We start from the raw sequence: 15,607 nt of genomic DNA on the forward strand, positions 1-15,607 counted from the left end.
TGCTCCCAGGGCTGGGAAAACATTCTTCCCAAGTGGGCCTGCTCTGGCCTCCTTGTTCCATTGTTATCATCTGGCTGCTAGGCAACATGCCTGGCCATCTGAGCAGGCGTAGAAAAAGTTGGGATTTTTATAAACCAGCTGCAGGGGACAGGAAACTCTCTGTTCTGAGAAACTTCTCTGCTCCTTTGGTCACAGGATGGCGAGGTCCATGTGATGATATTGAGGAGTATCTCTGGGCCTGGGCCTCTTTCCCTTCCCTTGCCAATTTCTCCTGCCTGCAGTGGGAGGTAGGTCATTTGTTCTCTATGCAAATGGAAATCAATGCCCTAGAGGAGACCTAGCAAAAGGTGGAGGGACACACCTATATAAAATCATTAATCTTATGGATTTTACTGACCAGGGGAGCCTACCTAAGATGAAAGAAAAGCCATGTAGCATAAGCTTTAGAATGACATAGAACAAGGACTCATAGAATAGAGGGCTATTATAGGTTGGGCATCCCTAATCCAAAAATACGAATTCCAAAACACTTCTGGTCCCAAGCACTTTGGATGAGGGATACTCAACTTGTACTTACTGTGTGACCTCAGGCAAGTTACCTAACCTCCCTAAGCCTCAATTTTGTGATCTGTAAAATAGAGAGGCTTAATACCCACCCTCTGGGGCTGTTGCAAAGATGAAAGGAAATAATGCAAGCAGGTACTTAACCTCAAAAGCTCAGCCCAGTGACCACCACGTGGTAAGTACTCTCTAAATGGCAGCTGCTATTATTGTTGCTGTTTTTGTTGTTACTGCCATCAGGATTTCCCATTTTTTAACCAGTGTGAGTGAAGAGGTACTAAGGGACATGAACCTGGCCTGTATCCCCTGCTGTATGGGTGTCACAGTTCTGCCCCAGAAACAGGGCTCATACCTTCCGTTCCAAATGCTTATCCAGGCGGGCCAGAGCTTCTGTCTCTCCTCCTTGCCAGACAGCTGGGCCAAGTCCTTCAGTGGGGAATCCTACACGAGGAAAAGCAAGTCACAGGAATGGAGATAGCTCAGCAAGTCCTGACACATTAGTCTGTTCTTTGAACTTTGTGAGAACTGAACCATAGTGTTTTGGGCACTACTGGGGATGAGATAATCCTTAAGGTTTTAGCATTTTCTAGGTCACCCTGGTTCTCCTCCCACCGTCACTATTTTCTCTCCTTTCCCTTGCCTTCCCCATCCCAGCCCCTTATCATGCCAGGTGAGAAAAATCTTGGACTTCTCACTCTTTCAGATTAGATGGCAATAAGTGTGGTTTTCAGGTAAGAAAGGCTAGTTTTGGCCAGGTGTGGTGGCTCATTGCTTGTAATCCTAGCACTCTGGGAGGCAGAGGCGGGCACATTGCTCAAGGTCAGGAGTTCCAAACCAGCCTGAGCAAGAGCAAGACCCCGTCTCTACTAAAAAATAGAAAGAAATTAATTGGCCAACTAAAAATATATAGAAAAAATTAGCCAGGCATGGTGGTGCATGCCTGTAGTCCCAGCTACTCCGGAGGCTGAGGCAGAAGGATTGCTAGAGCCCAGGAGTGTGAGGTTGCTGTGAGCCAGGCTGACACCACAGCACTCTAGCCCAGGCAACAGAGTGAGACTTTGCCTCAAAAAAAAAAAAAAAAAAAAGGCTAGTTTTGTTCAGATCAAAGATGAAGGGTGGAGGGAAAGAAGGGGGAGGGGGTAAAGGGTGTAGTCAGTAACCTGAGGGACGGACAGACCCCCTCTTTCAACAGAAGCCATACCAGTTGTCCTGGTATTGAGAAGCCCACTGATACCCACACTAAACAGTGCTTGTGTTATCTGAGAGAGGGAAGTGCAAAAATAGAGGTGCAGATTAGAAACAGAAGATTATATCCCTGAGTATGAACAGAAAAAAGACAGGAAGGACACAGTCCAAAATGAATAGTGGTATCTCTGGGTGGTGGCACCATAGTGATGGTTATGTCTAACCTTCCTATAATAACATGTATTACTTTGACAAAGAAGAACAAACCCCACTAAATTTCTCCACACAAAGGAAAGCGGCAGCATTAGAGGCATGGGGTGGGAAGCACCCACCCAGCTCCTCCAGGGAGGGTACACCATAGGTTTCGTCATGGTTCTCCTGGATCTCGGCCCTGCAGCTCTCCATCTGCTGGCTGGTCACTGAGCCCACTGGTTTCTTGGGCAGTTCCATGCGACTGATGATGGCCTGAAAGCGCTTGTAGGTCAGGGGTGGCTTCTGCCCATTCAGCTCAATGATCCTGGGAATCCCAAAGCACAGCTAGTATCACTAACAAGGCCCTTTGTTTCTGGTCCCCACCCATCCAAAAAAGAGCCCAGACACTGAAGGCTTTGCAGGTGGCTTTCCTTATCCAGCCACGGGTCCCACCCGAGTGGAAAAGAGTAGGCAAAGGAGACTGCATCTCCATTTTACCGAGAGGGAAAATGAAGCCCAGAGAGCTGGAGCAGGTGCCTCAGGTAATGGAGCAAGGCAGGGCCAAAGCTGGGACTCAAGTCCAGGTTCCCTGGTGCCGACGTGGAGCCGCCTAAAGACAGAGACTGACCATATCTCTCTAATCACAGAAACCCCCCACTCGCCTTCTTGGTCTATCTGTCTAAGCCGTGGGAATCTATGCAGACCTCTCCCCCAGCGTGGGCCTTGGAGGACATTCTTTGATAAGAGCCACAAACACGTTCCTTTCTTGGAAAATCATCCCCTTCTTAGCCTCTATTTATTAGAATAAAGAGGTGGAGGACAGCCTATCCTTCCTAAATCAGAGACCGAGGCTAGAGTTCTGGCAACAGCTAAATACTTAAATAGTATCATATAGTTTATAAAGTATTTTTCATGAGCAGGAGAAACGTAACTGCACTTGTGCAAGCAGGAAAGATACTAATACAAGAAGGTGAAGAAGAGAATTGAGGCTATTTATAAAAGGATCAGTTGGGATGGTATGGAGACAGATTCCTGGCTCCACACTACCCCAACCAGGCTCTTGTTGGCCAAAAAGCAGCTTACGCAAGACCCAGCTGGCTGGGTGAGTTCATTTTTCAGTTTGTTCTCTCTCGCTGTCTCCATTAGAGGAGATATAAGGTTGGCTGCTGCCTCTGCAGTACCTCCCTGCTCCTCTGGCACGTGGCAGGAGGAGGAACTCCACACCCAGCCTCTCCTCCTGAGGGCTGGCTCACGTGCACAGCTGTGTGACCCAGCTTCCTGGCAACGGGGTTGGGGAGTGGGGGTGGAGAGTGGTGGCTGCTGGCTTGGCAGCAGCAGAGCAGGAAGGTGACGGCTCCAGCAGGGAAGGGGAGGAGAGGGTTTCCTTCTAGACTCTCTGAAAGCACAGAGCCTGTCACCAGGGGAGGAGACTCCGCTGTAGTTGTGCGCTCCCTGCAGGGCTCTCCGGAGACCCCTGAGCAACATGGAAACGTGTGGCCTGGAAACCCAGATAGCCACAGGAGCCAGGGAGCTGATCTTAGCTACAGAAACTGGGCCTGTGAGAACAGGAGTCTGTTGGAGGGTAACAGACAGGGTCCACTGAGGCCAGAGGGCAGCTGTGGAGGAGCAGATGGAAGTGGGAGCATGAGGCACAGATGGGACTAGAGCATATTAGGAGCAGGTCCAGGAAGATCCTGAGTGAGGAGCCTCACTGCTTCCATACCTTGGGCCTAATAAGCCTCTTTGTCACCCAAATCGGGTAAAGCCCTTTGTGATCTGTCCTGTAGGTTCCAGCTCTGGCCCATTCTCTTCCAGCTTCTAGAAAATGCCATACCTCATGAGCCAGGTAGTCCTATTGTGGAACCTCCCTGAGTTCTGCTCAGCAGGGGCCCAAATCACTAATCTTCCCAAGTGGCAACCTGACCCCTGGGGCCCACCTCTTACCTGTCCAGGTCATAGAGGGTATGCGAATTCTCGGTCACCACCTCCACACCAGCCTCCTTGGCCATCTTCATGATGGCTGCATCTCGTTCTTTCCCAAAGGGCTCGGAGTCATATTCAAAAGTCAAGCGTGTCACCCCCCATTCCTGTGGGGAGAGAATCTGTTATGCTCAACCCTGTGTTTGGGCAGGAGGGGGAAGCTGGGCACTCCTTCCTGGGAGGGAATAGAGCCAGTTGACGGACTTGTCAGATGGGCAGCAGAACAAACTAAGGACAGTGATTTGAGCTGGAAGGCAAACAATCTGAGGCTCAGAAAATTTGAGGAGGGCAGGCTCAATGATCAGTGAGGTGAGGCTATTAGCAGGGCAACAGCGGCATCAGGAGACAGGTAGGTGGCTTTGTGCACTGGCTGTGTCCTTGAGAGGTAAGAGAATGTAGCAGGAGGCTATAAATACAATGTTCCCAGGGGACCCCCAGTCCCAGAAAGAGGCACTGACTCACTGGTGGAGACAGCGGGGGATAGGACCGCCTCTCTCCTGCTCAACAAGCTTTTCTCAGAGCTCCTCACAGCCCTGCAGACTTGTGGCCTAGTTTTCTTGGCAGACTTGTGCTATGTGAAGTGTCTTAATGGTTTCCACAGCAACACTTCAGAGGCCAGTAGCAAACAGAGCTAATAGGCTCCAGCTCTCAGAGAGTCAGGGAAGGAGGAGTGATCCTTAGTCCAGAGGTCACACAAAACTGACCAGAGGGCTGCATGTTGAAAAGAAGGGAATTCTGTATGTTGAAAAGAGGGAATTCTTTTCTAAGTCTTTAGTTATTTCTGGGAGGAATTTCAGGATCTTCTGGCAAGCTGGCCAGTGAAAAGTTGTACAGATGACTCACAGAAAGCTCTAGAGCATGCGACTAGCAAGAAGAAAAACACATTCTAATCAAAGCCTCTGGTCATGGTCTCTTAAAGCTCTGAATCTCAGGGCCAAATGTCCTGGACCAGACCATGCACAAACTGTTCTGGTCTTGACTCAGCCCTGCCTGGGAGGTAGGTCCATAGCAGGGCCAGTGCAAGGACAATAACACTAAATATTTATTGAGCCCTTACTGTAAGCCAGGTACCATGCTTAGTGGCTCATGTAGATTAGATTGTTAAATACTCATAGTAACCCTGGGAACAATAATAACAATATTATTAAATGACACTTTCTCCAAGAAGCCTTCCTTGACCTCTTCCTTCAATATGATCCTCCTGTACTTTATTCTTTTTTCATCACAGCATTCATTATATGGCAACGCAGTTTCCCATTACTTGCCTCTTTGCCCTGTTAGTGTGAACTCCTAGAGCAGAAACCATGCTGTCTCTTTTATCACCGTTACCCTAGTACCTAGTGTGAGGCCTAGTACCTAGCAGAAACTCAATACTCACAATGGATGACTGAATGGATGACCTACCTATATCTCTGGACTCTAACTGGGCTGGCATCCAAGCTGCTTGGGAGAGAAGGGGCAATGTGGACAAGGAGAGAGGCGTACACATTTATACGGTATGGTGGTTAAGGACACAGCTCTGGAGTCAGTGAATCCAAGATCACCACTTAATAGCTTCATGTCCATGGGCAAATTATTGTTTCCTCACTTATAAAATGAGGATAGCAGTACCTACCTCTTAGGGCTGCTGTGAGGAATAAGTGAGTTAATATAAACAAGCACTTGGAACAGCACTTGACTCATAGGCAGCCCTCAATGAATGTTAGCAATTACTAGTATTGTGTGATTGGTACATGCATGTGCAATTATATGTGTGGGGGTGTAGGGAGGAAAGCTGAATGATGACATATTTACTAAGCTGTTTGCCTTGACAGGAGACTTTTCCTCCTCTCTCAGAGCAGAGGTGGAGAGGGGCACACTGTATGCTGCTGGGGACAAAGGAAGTCTATCCTAGAGCCTTCTGTTCATGAGGACTTTTGCCTCTATTTGGGCTTAAAACATGCTTTTTAAAGGGGATGGGGGGAAAGTGGACAGGTCACCACTGCAAATAGAAACCAATGTGGTTCCCAAAAGAAGAATTTTATCACTCATTTACCTGAGAGGAAACAGGGAAGCTCCCTCAGAAAGGCTTTTTCCCAACAAGCAGAGCAAAGCAAGACGGGAAATGCCCCTTGCCAGACATGAAACCCCACCCTAGAAGTCTTGACATAGGAGGAGTCCTAATAAATCTTGCTAGTTTGAGCCAAGAAAGCATCTAAGGAAGCCAGTGTCATCCGGGGTGGAATGACTTACTACATTCTGTGTCTGGACTGAGCTGGGAACTTTCCAACAAGACAAAGGTTTCACACAATTTTTTCCTTAACACAGTTTCCATTCCAAAGGCAAGCTGACCAGATGCCTCTGCTCCCAATTGCTCTAGCAACGGCCAGACCAGCTCTGATATTTCCATTCCGTCAGTCAGAATTTCATGTCATTCAATCTGTGGGGAAATCCTACGAGCAGAGTCTCGCCCTCTTCTCCGGAGCCCTACACATTTACCTTGAAAAGCCTTGGGAACACATCGGCTGGCTGTCCCCGGACGACAAACAGGCGGGAGTTCAGTTTCCTCAAACTTGTGTCCAGATCTTCCAGAGACTGAAGTAGGAACCTGCAGAGACCACACAGGTCTTGTTGGTGACAACATAATAAAGACTAGCTCCCTTTCCTAGCAAAGCAGGAGAAACTGGCTCACTGTTTACGGCAAAAAGTGGCACCACGAGCCCCAGGACTGGAGAAGCCTGGGTTATGAAGCAGAGTGGATTGGTGCTGCCTGGGTTGAAACCCTGGCCTTACTAGCTGTGTGACTTTAGGCAGTAACTTAATCTCTTTAGCCTGTTTTCTCAGCTGTAATACAGAGTTGACGTTAGTACCTATCTCTTAGACTTGCTAAGAAAAGAAAATCAAATAATACAAGAAAAATACTTAGCACAGTGCCTGGCACATAGAGATCATGGGATAAGGGAGAGCTGTTCCTAGTGTTGCATTTCTTTGTGACCGGAAGCAAGCCACTTACTCCCATCAGCCTCTAGGGCTGGGTGTAAATATCTGCCTAGCACGAGGCTGTTGTGAGAACCAAATAGGCCACCTGAAAAACAGGTATGATTCTGTGTGGGAATCATCATGGTGCTATTAGCAGAGGAACAAGACTGCCACAGCCTGGAACACCCTACTTACTCTGGGCTAACAAACTCCTTGCCTTTCTGTATTCGTGCCTTGGACAGCAAGTGTTTTGGCTGCCATAGCCCCCAGCCTGTGCTGGGGCCCCCGTCCCCAGAGCTTTGTTTGGCAGGTGGCTCACTCTCCAGGGCTCTGGTAACCAGGTTCTCAGCCCAAGAAGAAGGCCTTAGAAGGTACTTCTTGTTAGAGATCCTCACTTGCCTGTGGGGGTGGGGGTTGAGGCGGGGGCGGGAGACTACAGATACACAAGCACTCCTGCAGGAAAGCTGGATTACCAGGGGAAAGGGAAGGGAAAGGAATGTCTGCTGAGTGCCTTCACTGTTTTATTTTTAAGTTAAATTAACATCATAACCAGGCAACTAGTCATGTGGTTCAAAATTCCAGTGACAAAAGGGTACACAGTAAAAAGCGTCCCCCCCCCTTCTTCCCTCCACAGAGGCAACCAAGGTTATTAATGTGATTACAGATCCATCTAGTGTGCTTCTAAAGTACATATTCTCATTTAATTCTCTCAACACATTTTGAAGGAAATAGTATTATACTATCCCCATTTTATAGACGAGGAAACAGAGACACCAAGAAGTTAATTGATTTGCCTAAGATCATGGCTAAGTGAGAAAGCTGGGATAGGAACCTAGGTAGGTCAGACTCTGAAACCCGTGTTTTCTTCTCTGTGCCCCATTTATAAGGACATTTAGTGGCATGCCAACACTGTTCCAGGTGCCAAGATTCTGTAGGGCATCATGAGTTTGGAATCTCCCAATACCAACCTGACTACAGGTGGTCCACTGACATCCCTATCTTCCTCTTCAGGAACCAAGCCCCGACAGGTCGGCCTGCATATGTCACAGACCCCTCCGAGGCACCTGCTAACTACCCCTTGGCATCACCCACCTTTCCCTAGAATCTTTCATCTCTGTCAACAGTAGGAATCACCAGGTTTTATTTTGAGCACAATGAAATCCTGTGCCTCCTCTGCTGCACGTCACATTCCCCGACTCCTGGAGGCTCACAAAAGCAGCAACTGTTCCTTGGCTGCCAACTAGAACCAGCCCCCACTGCTGCCTCTGACATACACAACCTGACACACTCCCACGGCCAATGCCATGGACCCACATTCCACACTCCAGCACGGGCTGAACCTTGGGCTCAGGCCAAAATACCATGTTAGCTAAAGAGCGTGCAAGAGACTGGGGGCTTGGGATAGGAGACTCTGACAGGTTGAATGCTGCTTTATGTAAACCAAAAGCTCCACCTCTGTGAATTTCTGTTTTTGAAAAACTGACACCCTCAGAAAATGACAGAGGAGCTGCCAAGTGACCTCCCCCAGGCCTCACCACTATTCCAGAAGGAAAATAAGAGAGATCCATGCAAATAGCCTCAAGCCACCTGAAACCTGGGCCCTGCCAGGTAGAATAACTAGAGATAACTGCAGTGATTTAAATGCCACAACCCCAGGACAGAGGGTCCTCCATATGCAGTTCCCAAGAATATTCTTGTCATGCACCTTGGGGGCCTCTTCCTTTACAGTCCACCAGGCTGCATAGGACTTTGATTTGAAGCTATAAATAAGGCTGAAATGAACCTCAAATCTAGGTCCCAGAACATGTAGCAATTTGCCTTCTACAGAAATTTATTTTTAGACCTCATTTACTAAAAGGAGAGATTCCTTGCAGCATCTCTAAAGTACAGATAATTCTATGAGAGCCCTTTTCTTCTTTCACAAGAGATGTCTATAGCTGAGGCAGGATGCAGAACTCTGAATCCAGCATCTAAATCATAATAATGATGATGATAATGGCAACAACACTTAACGAGCGTTTACAATGAACCAGGCACTATTTGACTTGTTTTACATACATGACCTCATTTAATTCTTAAACAGCCCTATGAAGTAGGTACTATTATCATTCCCATTTTACAGATGAGGAAACTAAGGCATAGAGAGATTAACTAACTTGTCCAATATCATATACGTAATAAGTGGCCAGAATTCAGACCCAGGCAATTTGTCTGGCTCAGCGTGTTCGTTCTTAACCATCAGACTCCACTGCTTCTCACAAACGGCCTGTGCATGAGGCCATGTTGCGTAGGCTCAGCCTTTAGGGAGCATCACAACTCAACTCAAAGGCCAACACCTCTGCTGCCAGATCTTTGCTCCTCTGAGGGTGGCTGTGAATCACCCAGGAGCCTGTTGAAATGCAGACTCTCAGGCTCCAATCCATACCTCCAAGATCAGAATCTATATTTTTAACAAAATCCCCAGTGATTCTTTTGGACAATAAAGTTTCAGAAACCCTGCTCCAGAAAATTGAACTATACTTCTAGCCTCTGTTTACAAGTTTTCTTTCTTTACTTCTGATTTGTTTCTATTAAACTTTCTCTCTTGGAGATCCTGGTTTCTGCGTCCTCTTGGGCCCTCTAGAAATGCTCTGCTAATTCCAACTTCCCTCAAGCCCTACAGGGCTCCTCTGGGAAGGAAGGGCTCAGGACAGTCCCACAGGAGGCAAGGCAGGAGATGTGAGGAAGGCTCCCAGTATCTCCAACCTCCAGGCAGCCAGAGAAAGGGAAATCACTGCTACGAAACCACCTTTGAGGCCTGCCAGGTACGGAGCAGTGCTACTACTGGGCAAGTGATAACTGGGGCAGGGGTATGCGCTCTTTCACCAGGAGAGAACTCTGGGCCTTCTGTGGTCCCTTAGAGCTCCCCTGTGCCCGTGGTCAATTTCTCTTTACTCCACCGAGGGGACTCTAAGGGAAACTGGCCTAGGCATTCATTGGAGGTGGTGATGTTGGAGGCTGGCACCTCACCCTTGGCAGCTCCAGGCTGAGCTCACATGGCCAAAATACAGAGCACATGGTCCTGTCTGAGCAAAGCTCACCCTTAGGATTAGATAACACGTGCAACTGAATTACATTACATAAATGCTCTGGAGCCAGAGGCAGACAGAACTGGAGAACACCAAATTGGGATTTCCAAAAATACAGAGGGCTCTGTAATTCAGGGACTCCATGAGGCTAGCCCTTTGAAATAAAACAGGCAGATCCTTTAGTTAAGTACTTATATTTAGGGAAGGCCTTCTCTAGGGATGGCAGATTCTGTGTTGAGGAATATATTATTGTTGTTAATGGGGAGAGGGAGGATGACAGTGAACTCTTCTTTTGGGTCCAGACTGCTTTTGACCAAGATCCTCTGCTTCAAGCCAAGGTTATCTAACCATAATGATAATACCATTGGCTGGCACAGATTGGCTATATGGGTTATTAATAGAAATTTATTTCTCCTAAGTAATTAGGAGAGCTTAAGACCCATAGAAAAGGATAACCTAAACCCATAATCCATGGCAGAAATTTATTTCTAAATATCATTCATACACTCAGATCTAAGTATCTGAATGATACTTAGAAATTCTTACATATTTAAATATTAAATACTTATTAAATTCTTAAATAAAACAAATGATTTTTTCCCTAATTTCAAAGAGAAAGATGAAGAAGGTTTTCATCCCTTCTGGGCAAACAGAAACATTTCCTTGGCAGAACAATAAAGTACCTCACTTGGGTACTAGTGTGAAGAGCTCAGAGAAACTCAAATGTCCCCATTAGTAGACTATAGTTCTTAACCTCCTTCTTGCTGACCAAGTTCCAGAGAAGAACTACCTACATTGATAGCCCAACAGTGTTTAGCTCCCAGCGTTTGGGAAGAGGCATCCTGGGGAGTTCCCAATTTACTTTATTTATTAATTCTGAGAGAAATGGGCTGAAAAAGAACATATTTTATTTCTACCAACTCTCTTTGTTCCAGAAGCACCCGAAAGAGGTGCCGCACAGAGTTAGGGTCAAAATGATTTAAATAAAACTGTGGCCAACACCTACCTAAGTTGCAGCAGGGAGAGAAAAGTAATTAAAAACCACAAGTGCCTATGTTGAGCACCTGTTTTAAAATCTAGAAGCTGCTCATATCTTCCTTTTGTTTTGGTTATTGCTACAGTACTTCCTTCTAGATGCAGCAAATTTGGGGACGGAGGGCTAGGAACATGGGAAAGGGCTTAGTCAATTGGTGCTTGGGATAAAAAAGTCCTGAGGCTCATATAGCTACATTTAGCCACAAACCTCCCACTACCACCAAGGCAAGAAGTATGCTAGCCTTCTCCTATGCCGATGAATATACACATTTCTTGCTTGCCTTTCTTGGTCCTTTTATACTCTTAGAAAGTGCCATTCATGGTTATTTTAATCTGATTTCATCTACAGAAAGACACTGTGTGGGAGTCAGCGTAGGCGGTGCAGGAAGATAATAAAGATCACAGATTTTGATCCCCCCCTTGCAGATGGCTCCCCTCTTCCTAGGGAGGCTTCTCAGAGGCAGCAACTCAAGCATTTGCAGAGCCAGGACGCTATGCTGCAGCACAATTCTCCCAGGCCACTCCCAGGATCCAGAAACAGCCACCGGAAGATTACACACATTGTAATTATGCCGAGGTATGGCTGGTTCCAGCACTCCCCTCTGTGTTTAGACATGAGCACAAAACCATATGCAGCTCTACTCCTGATCCATCCAGGAAGCAAGAAGAGTGGTGGGGGTGGAAGGAATGTGTCTATTTCCAGGTCTACGAGGAGGTATCATATCTGATCTATTTTGTGTTATTTCACCTCTTTCTTCTGAATGCCAACGCTAATTAGACTTCCCGCCAATGCACGACAATACATTTCCGAGGTTGCTCGGCTCACGGCTGTGGTTCCCTAGCCCAGTGTTTCTCAAGCTTAGCTGCAATGAGAGCATTAAAAACCCTAATGCCCAGGCCATAACCCAGAACAATTCAAACATAACTGGGGGAAAGGGGGGGTTGGCACCTTTTAAAGATTCTTGAGTAATTCAAATTCTCAGCCACAACTGAGAATCATCACTCTAGTTCATCCCCCTATTTTATGTTTTTCTTAATAGCACTTTGTTCTACTAAATTATGGTTGTTTACCTGTCTTCCTCCACTAAAATGTAGGCTCCAGGAGTTCTAAGAGCCAGACACATATCTATTTGTTCACTGCTGTACCCCTAGCAGTACCTAGCACGGTGCCTGGCAGGTATTAGGTAGTCATTAAGTAATCACTCAATACCTGCATTCCTACATGGCCTCTGACTTTGATATTTGACTCAGGTATCTGAGCTGCCACATTCCTTTTCTCCTTCACTCACTTGAAAGCATAGTCACAAAAGGGTGACCCACAAAAATCCATAAACACCTAGCTCCTAGCAAATTGGAGTTTAATCAGCAACAGAGATTTTGTTGTTGATTTTTAATCCCCATTACCACAAAGGAGTAGGCAGTCCTATGCCATGTCCCTCAAAATCCAATAAAAGAACAAACTCCTTTGTGACAATGTAACAAGCAGGTAGCTGGATTCTATTTACTCTGCTCTAATTGGCACACTGCCATAAGGAGGGGGCAAAGTCCGAGGCTTGGCTTAATGTCCACACTAGGGATGGTCATTTGAGGATGTTTGTCAAACCCAACTTCCTATCTATAGAAAATGGAGCAGAGACAGAGCAATAGAGCAGCCTGAAAAACAGTGTGGGCAGGCTCTCCACAGGACTATCTTTAGTTGTATCCACCATATAATGGGGGGGGGCATTTATTTTAATAGCCCCACTGCTAGAAGCACTCACTCACTTAGCAGGGCACACACCCTGGAGAGAAAAGAATGGTGTGCTGAGAGCCCTGGTATCCTGGAAATAACCTGGCCCATCTGTGCAACAAGGCCACAAGCAAACATCCCCCAGAACAATGCAAACAAACCAAATGACTGCTGCTAGGTGTTTTAAACAGTGATGGGTACACGATGTCTCAAAACTCCTTGGGTTGAATATGGCTCACAGAGAAAATACCCCAACTACCTGTTAATCCTTTACCGTGAACATGTTGACTCCATCTCCTGGGACTCATCAAAGAGAGGCCCTTGATATCATGGCTTTCCTACTCCCTAACCTTAGCACATCAGTTCATAAAAGTCTAGTCCATAATGGCTCAACCGCCCTTTAAAATCATCTCAGGAGAAGCAGAGAAACAGGATGATACTTTGGTTCCTTTTCATTTTTCTAGCAAGGTCATAGCTGCTGAGGAGATTTTCCAAAATGGGGTAAGTACTGCTCTAGTGCTTTGGACACAAAGCGCCTCTACCTGAAGATGCCCTTAGAGTCTTTATAACACAGGGGAGAAGGCCTTATCTGGTGCTAAGCCAGGGTCTCTAGACACCTCCAGTGGCAGGGCAGTCTGGTTGGAGAGAAGCCAGGATGGGTGATAGGGCGGATTCAAACAAAACCAGAGGCTTAGGGATGACCTTCCAGAGCCAGCAATGGGCTCTTCACTTGAAGAATGCGAGCAGAAACTCGCCCATGCCTTCGCACCGCAGGATCTCCTTTCCTCCCCTCCCTGAGTACACTCCTAAGAGCCCTGGACCAGGAGTCCTGTTCTGCCACTCACTGGCTGCAAGTGCTTGGGCAAGTCAACTTTGCGTCTCCAGTGCTCAAGAGTCTCAACTGTACAATGGGGATCATGATTCTGTCCCTCAGGCATGTTGTGAGGCTCAAAGGGGATAACACACAGTGCGAAAGCGCTTTGTCAGAAGTTGAGCCCTGGCCCACCCAGGGCATTAATACGATGACTAATTACTTCCCCGGTCCCGGCTTCTCCCCTCTGGAGAGCCCACTCCGTCCGCCGGCCCCACCTTCCCCCGGCCAGGGCCTCTGGGCTGGAGGAACCGGGCTATTTGGCGGTTGCCCCAGGGTCCTGGCTGCGACTCTCGGCCCCGCGACCCCCGGCCCCGCGACCCCGCCCCGGGCGCCCCTCACCTCCATCGGTTGATCCCCACTGAGGAGGAGGCCGCGAACCACGGGTCGAGGATGTAAACGCAGCGCACGCAGCGCGCCCCGCGCACGGCCGCCAGCAACGCCGGGTTGTCGTGGAGCCGCAGCCCCTTGCGGAACCAGTGCACTGAGGAGGCGCCATCCGTGCTGCTCGCCGGGGTCGGGGCCGCCGCCGCCGTGGTCGCCACAGCCGTCGCCATCGCCGCCCTGACTGCTTGGCCACCACCGCTCCGCCCCGTCGGAGCCCCGGACCCCGCCCACAGCCCGCCCAGTGACCTATGACGCCGCCGCTCCTCTCCGTAGCCCCGCCCCTAGGGCTCCGGAGCTCCTCTGCCATTGGCTGGGAGCCTCCCGCCGCTCAATTGGCCCAGCTGCGCTGGATCCGGCCCCGCCCCCTCACGTTCCCACCGTGTGTCTGCTCGCTGGGGTGGAACCAGCAGGCAAGGAAAGTGACGCAGGCGGGCGCTCTCGGCAGAGGTCCGGGCGTGGGCCGAGTCTTAAGAAACAGCGGATCTCTTACATGCATCTTGTTCAGGGCCTGCTTCTGGAAGAAGCTTCCTGGGCTGGCGGGGGTTGCTGTGGCTGTAGCCGATGACTTACAAAGCTGACAACCGGTCTTCCTGTATCACCATCATCATCTCCCTCACTCTATTACATCATCGGTGTCATTCTGCTGAAGCTGCCATTTACTGAGTTCATTTTACGTGCTAAGCAATACGATAATCTCCTTACGTAGACTGTCTCGTTTACTTATTACTCTCAACTCAGCCCAGTTACATTCGTTCAACAAACCAATGAAAGAGCTATTACTCTCATTTTACAGATGAAGAAAATGGAGGGTGCTGAGGGTTGAGTGACTTGCTCCATACCCTAAAAGCTATTAGAGGATTCCACTTAGATTATTCCGATTTTGAAACTTCCGCTTTTATCCACGAAGCTATACTCTTTGTGCTGAGATCTTGGCATTTCCAAGTGGCAGAATCTAAGGATGGGGGAGGAATGCCCTGATATGCAGCAGTAGACAGTTTGGGAGGGACTGGGAATGTGGATGACTTGACTGAGATAGGAATTATTCTGTCAGATGAACTCATTTTCTTTTAGTCTATGGGGTTCTATTGTGTGCTAAGCACTGGATTGGATTCAGAGTGGGATTCAGGGATGTGGAGGACACTGTCCCCATGTCGCCTCTGGGGAGCCAGGTGGAGCCCTTTTATTCTTCTGGAGTTTAGCACGAGGCTTGCTAATTGACTAATTGGCAAGAGACGCTATAAACACTAGCAACAAAGTGGTGAGAGTGGGCTAAGATGGCCTAGTCAGCCTAGAGCTTTGGGGTTATCAGGTGGAGGACAGTCTGTTTCATTTTGGCTGTAGGTTGAGTCCATGCTTAGAACCCTTCCTCAACTTGGGGATGAACAATGAAAGTATTTGGCATTTTAGTCGGCAGCATAGTGGCATTAATTGGCACCACTCTCTAAACCAGAACATCACTGCAATCCTAGTCTCTCTCTTATTTCCAGGGTTTTGCACAAGCTGTTCTCTCAGCCTAGGTCACACTCCCCACCCTACCCCTTTCTAACTCCAATTTGCCCTGTGTCACTGCTCAGTATAGATGTCACCTCCTTGCTGTCTGGTCCCAGCCTGCATAGTGCCCTGTCTTATTTTTTGCTTCTT

General features: G+C 48.0%; 1 protein-coding gene across 1 annotated transcript in view; it reads right to left on the minus strand.

Moving 5' to 3' along the window:
• CRY2 (cryptochrome circadian regulator 2) overlaps nucleotides 1-14,178 on the minus strand; it is a 32,762-nt gene extending 18,584 nt beyond the window's left edge. Inside the window, exons 1-5 of the mRNA XM_076002003.1 lie at nucleotides 13,922-14,178; nucleotides 6,397-6,505; nucleotides 3,883-4,025; nucleotides 2,079-2,263; nucleotides 914-1,002 (exon numbers count right to left, since the gene is read on the minus strand). Coding sequence (XP_075858118.1) covers nucleotides 914-1,002; nucleotides 2,079-2,263; nucleotides 3,883-4,025; nucleotides 6,397-6,505; nucleotides 13,922-14,136 — 741 coding nt within the window. The 5' untranslated portion in view covers nucleotides 14,137-14,178. The remainder of the gene's footprint in view (nucleotides 1-913; nucleotides 1,003-2,078; nucleotides 2,264-3,882; nucleotides 4,026-6,396; nucleotides 6,506-13,921) is intronic.
• Nucleotides 14,179-15,607: the final 1,429 nt, after the last annotated feature.

The sequence above is a fragment of the Microcebus murinus genome, chromosome 4 (assembly GCF_040939455.1).
Source record: "Microcebus murinus isolate Inina chromosome 4, M.murinus_Inina_mat1.0, whole genome shotgun sequence".
Taxonomy (NCBI): Eukaryota; Metazoa; Chordata; class Mammalia; order Primates; family Cheirogaleidae; genus Microcebus; species Microcebus murinus.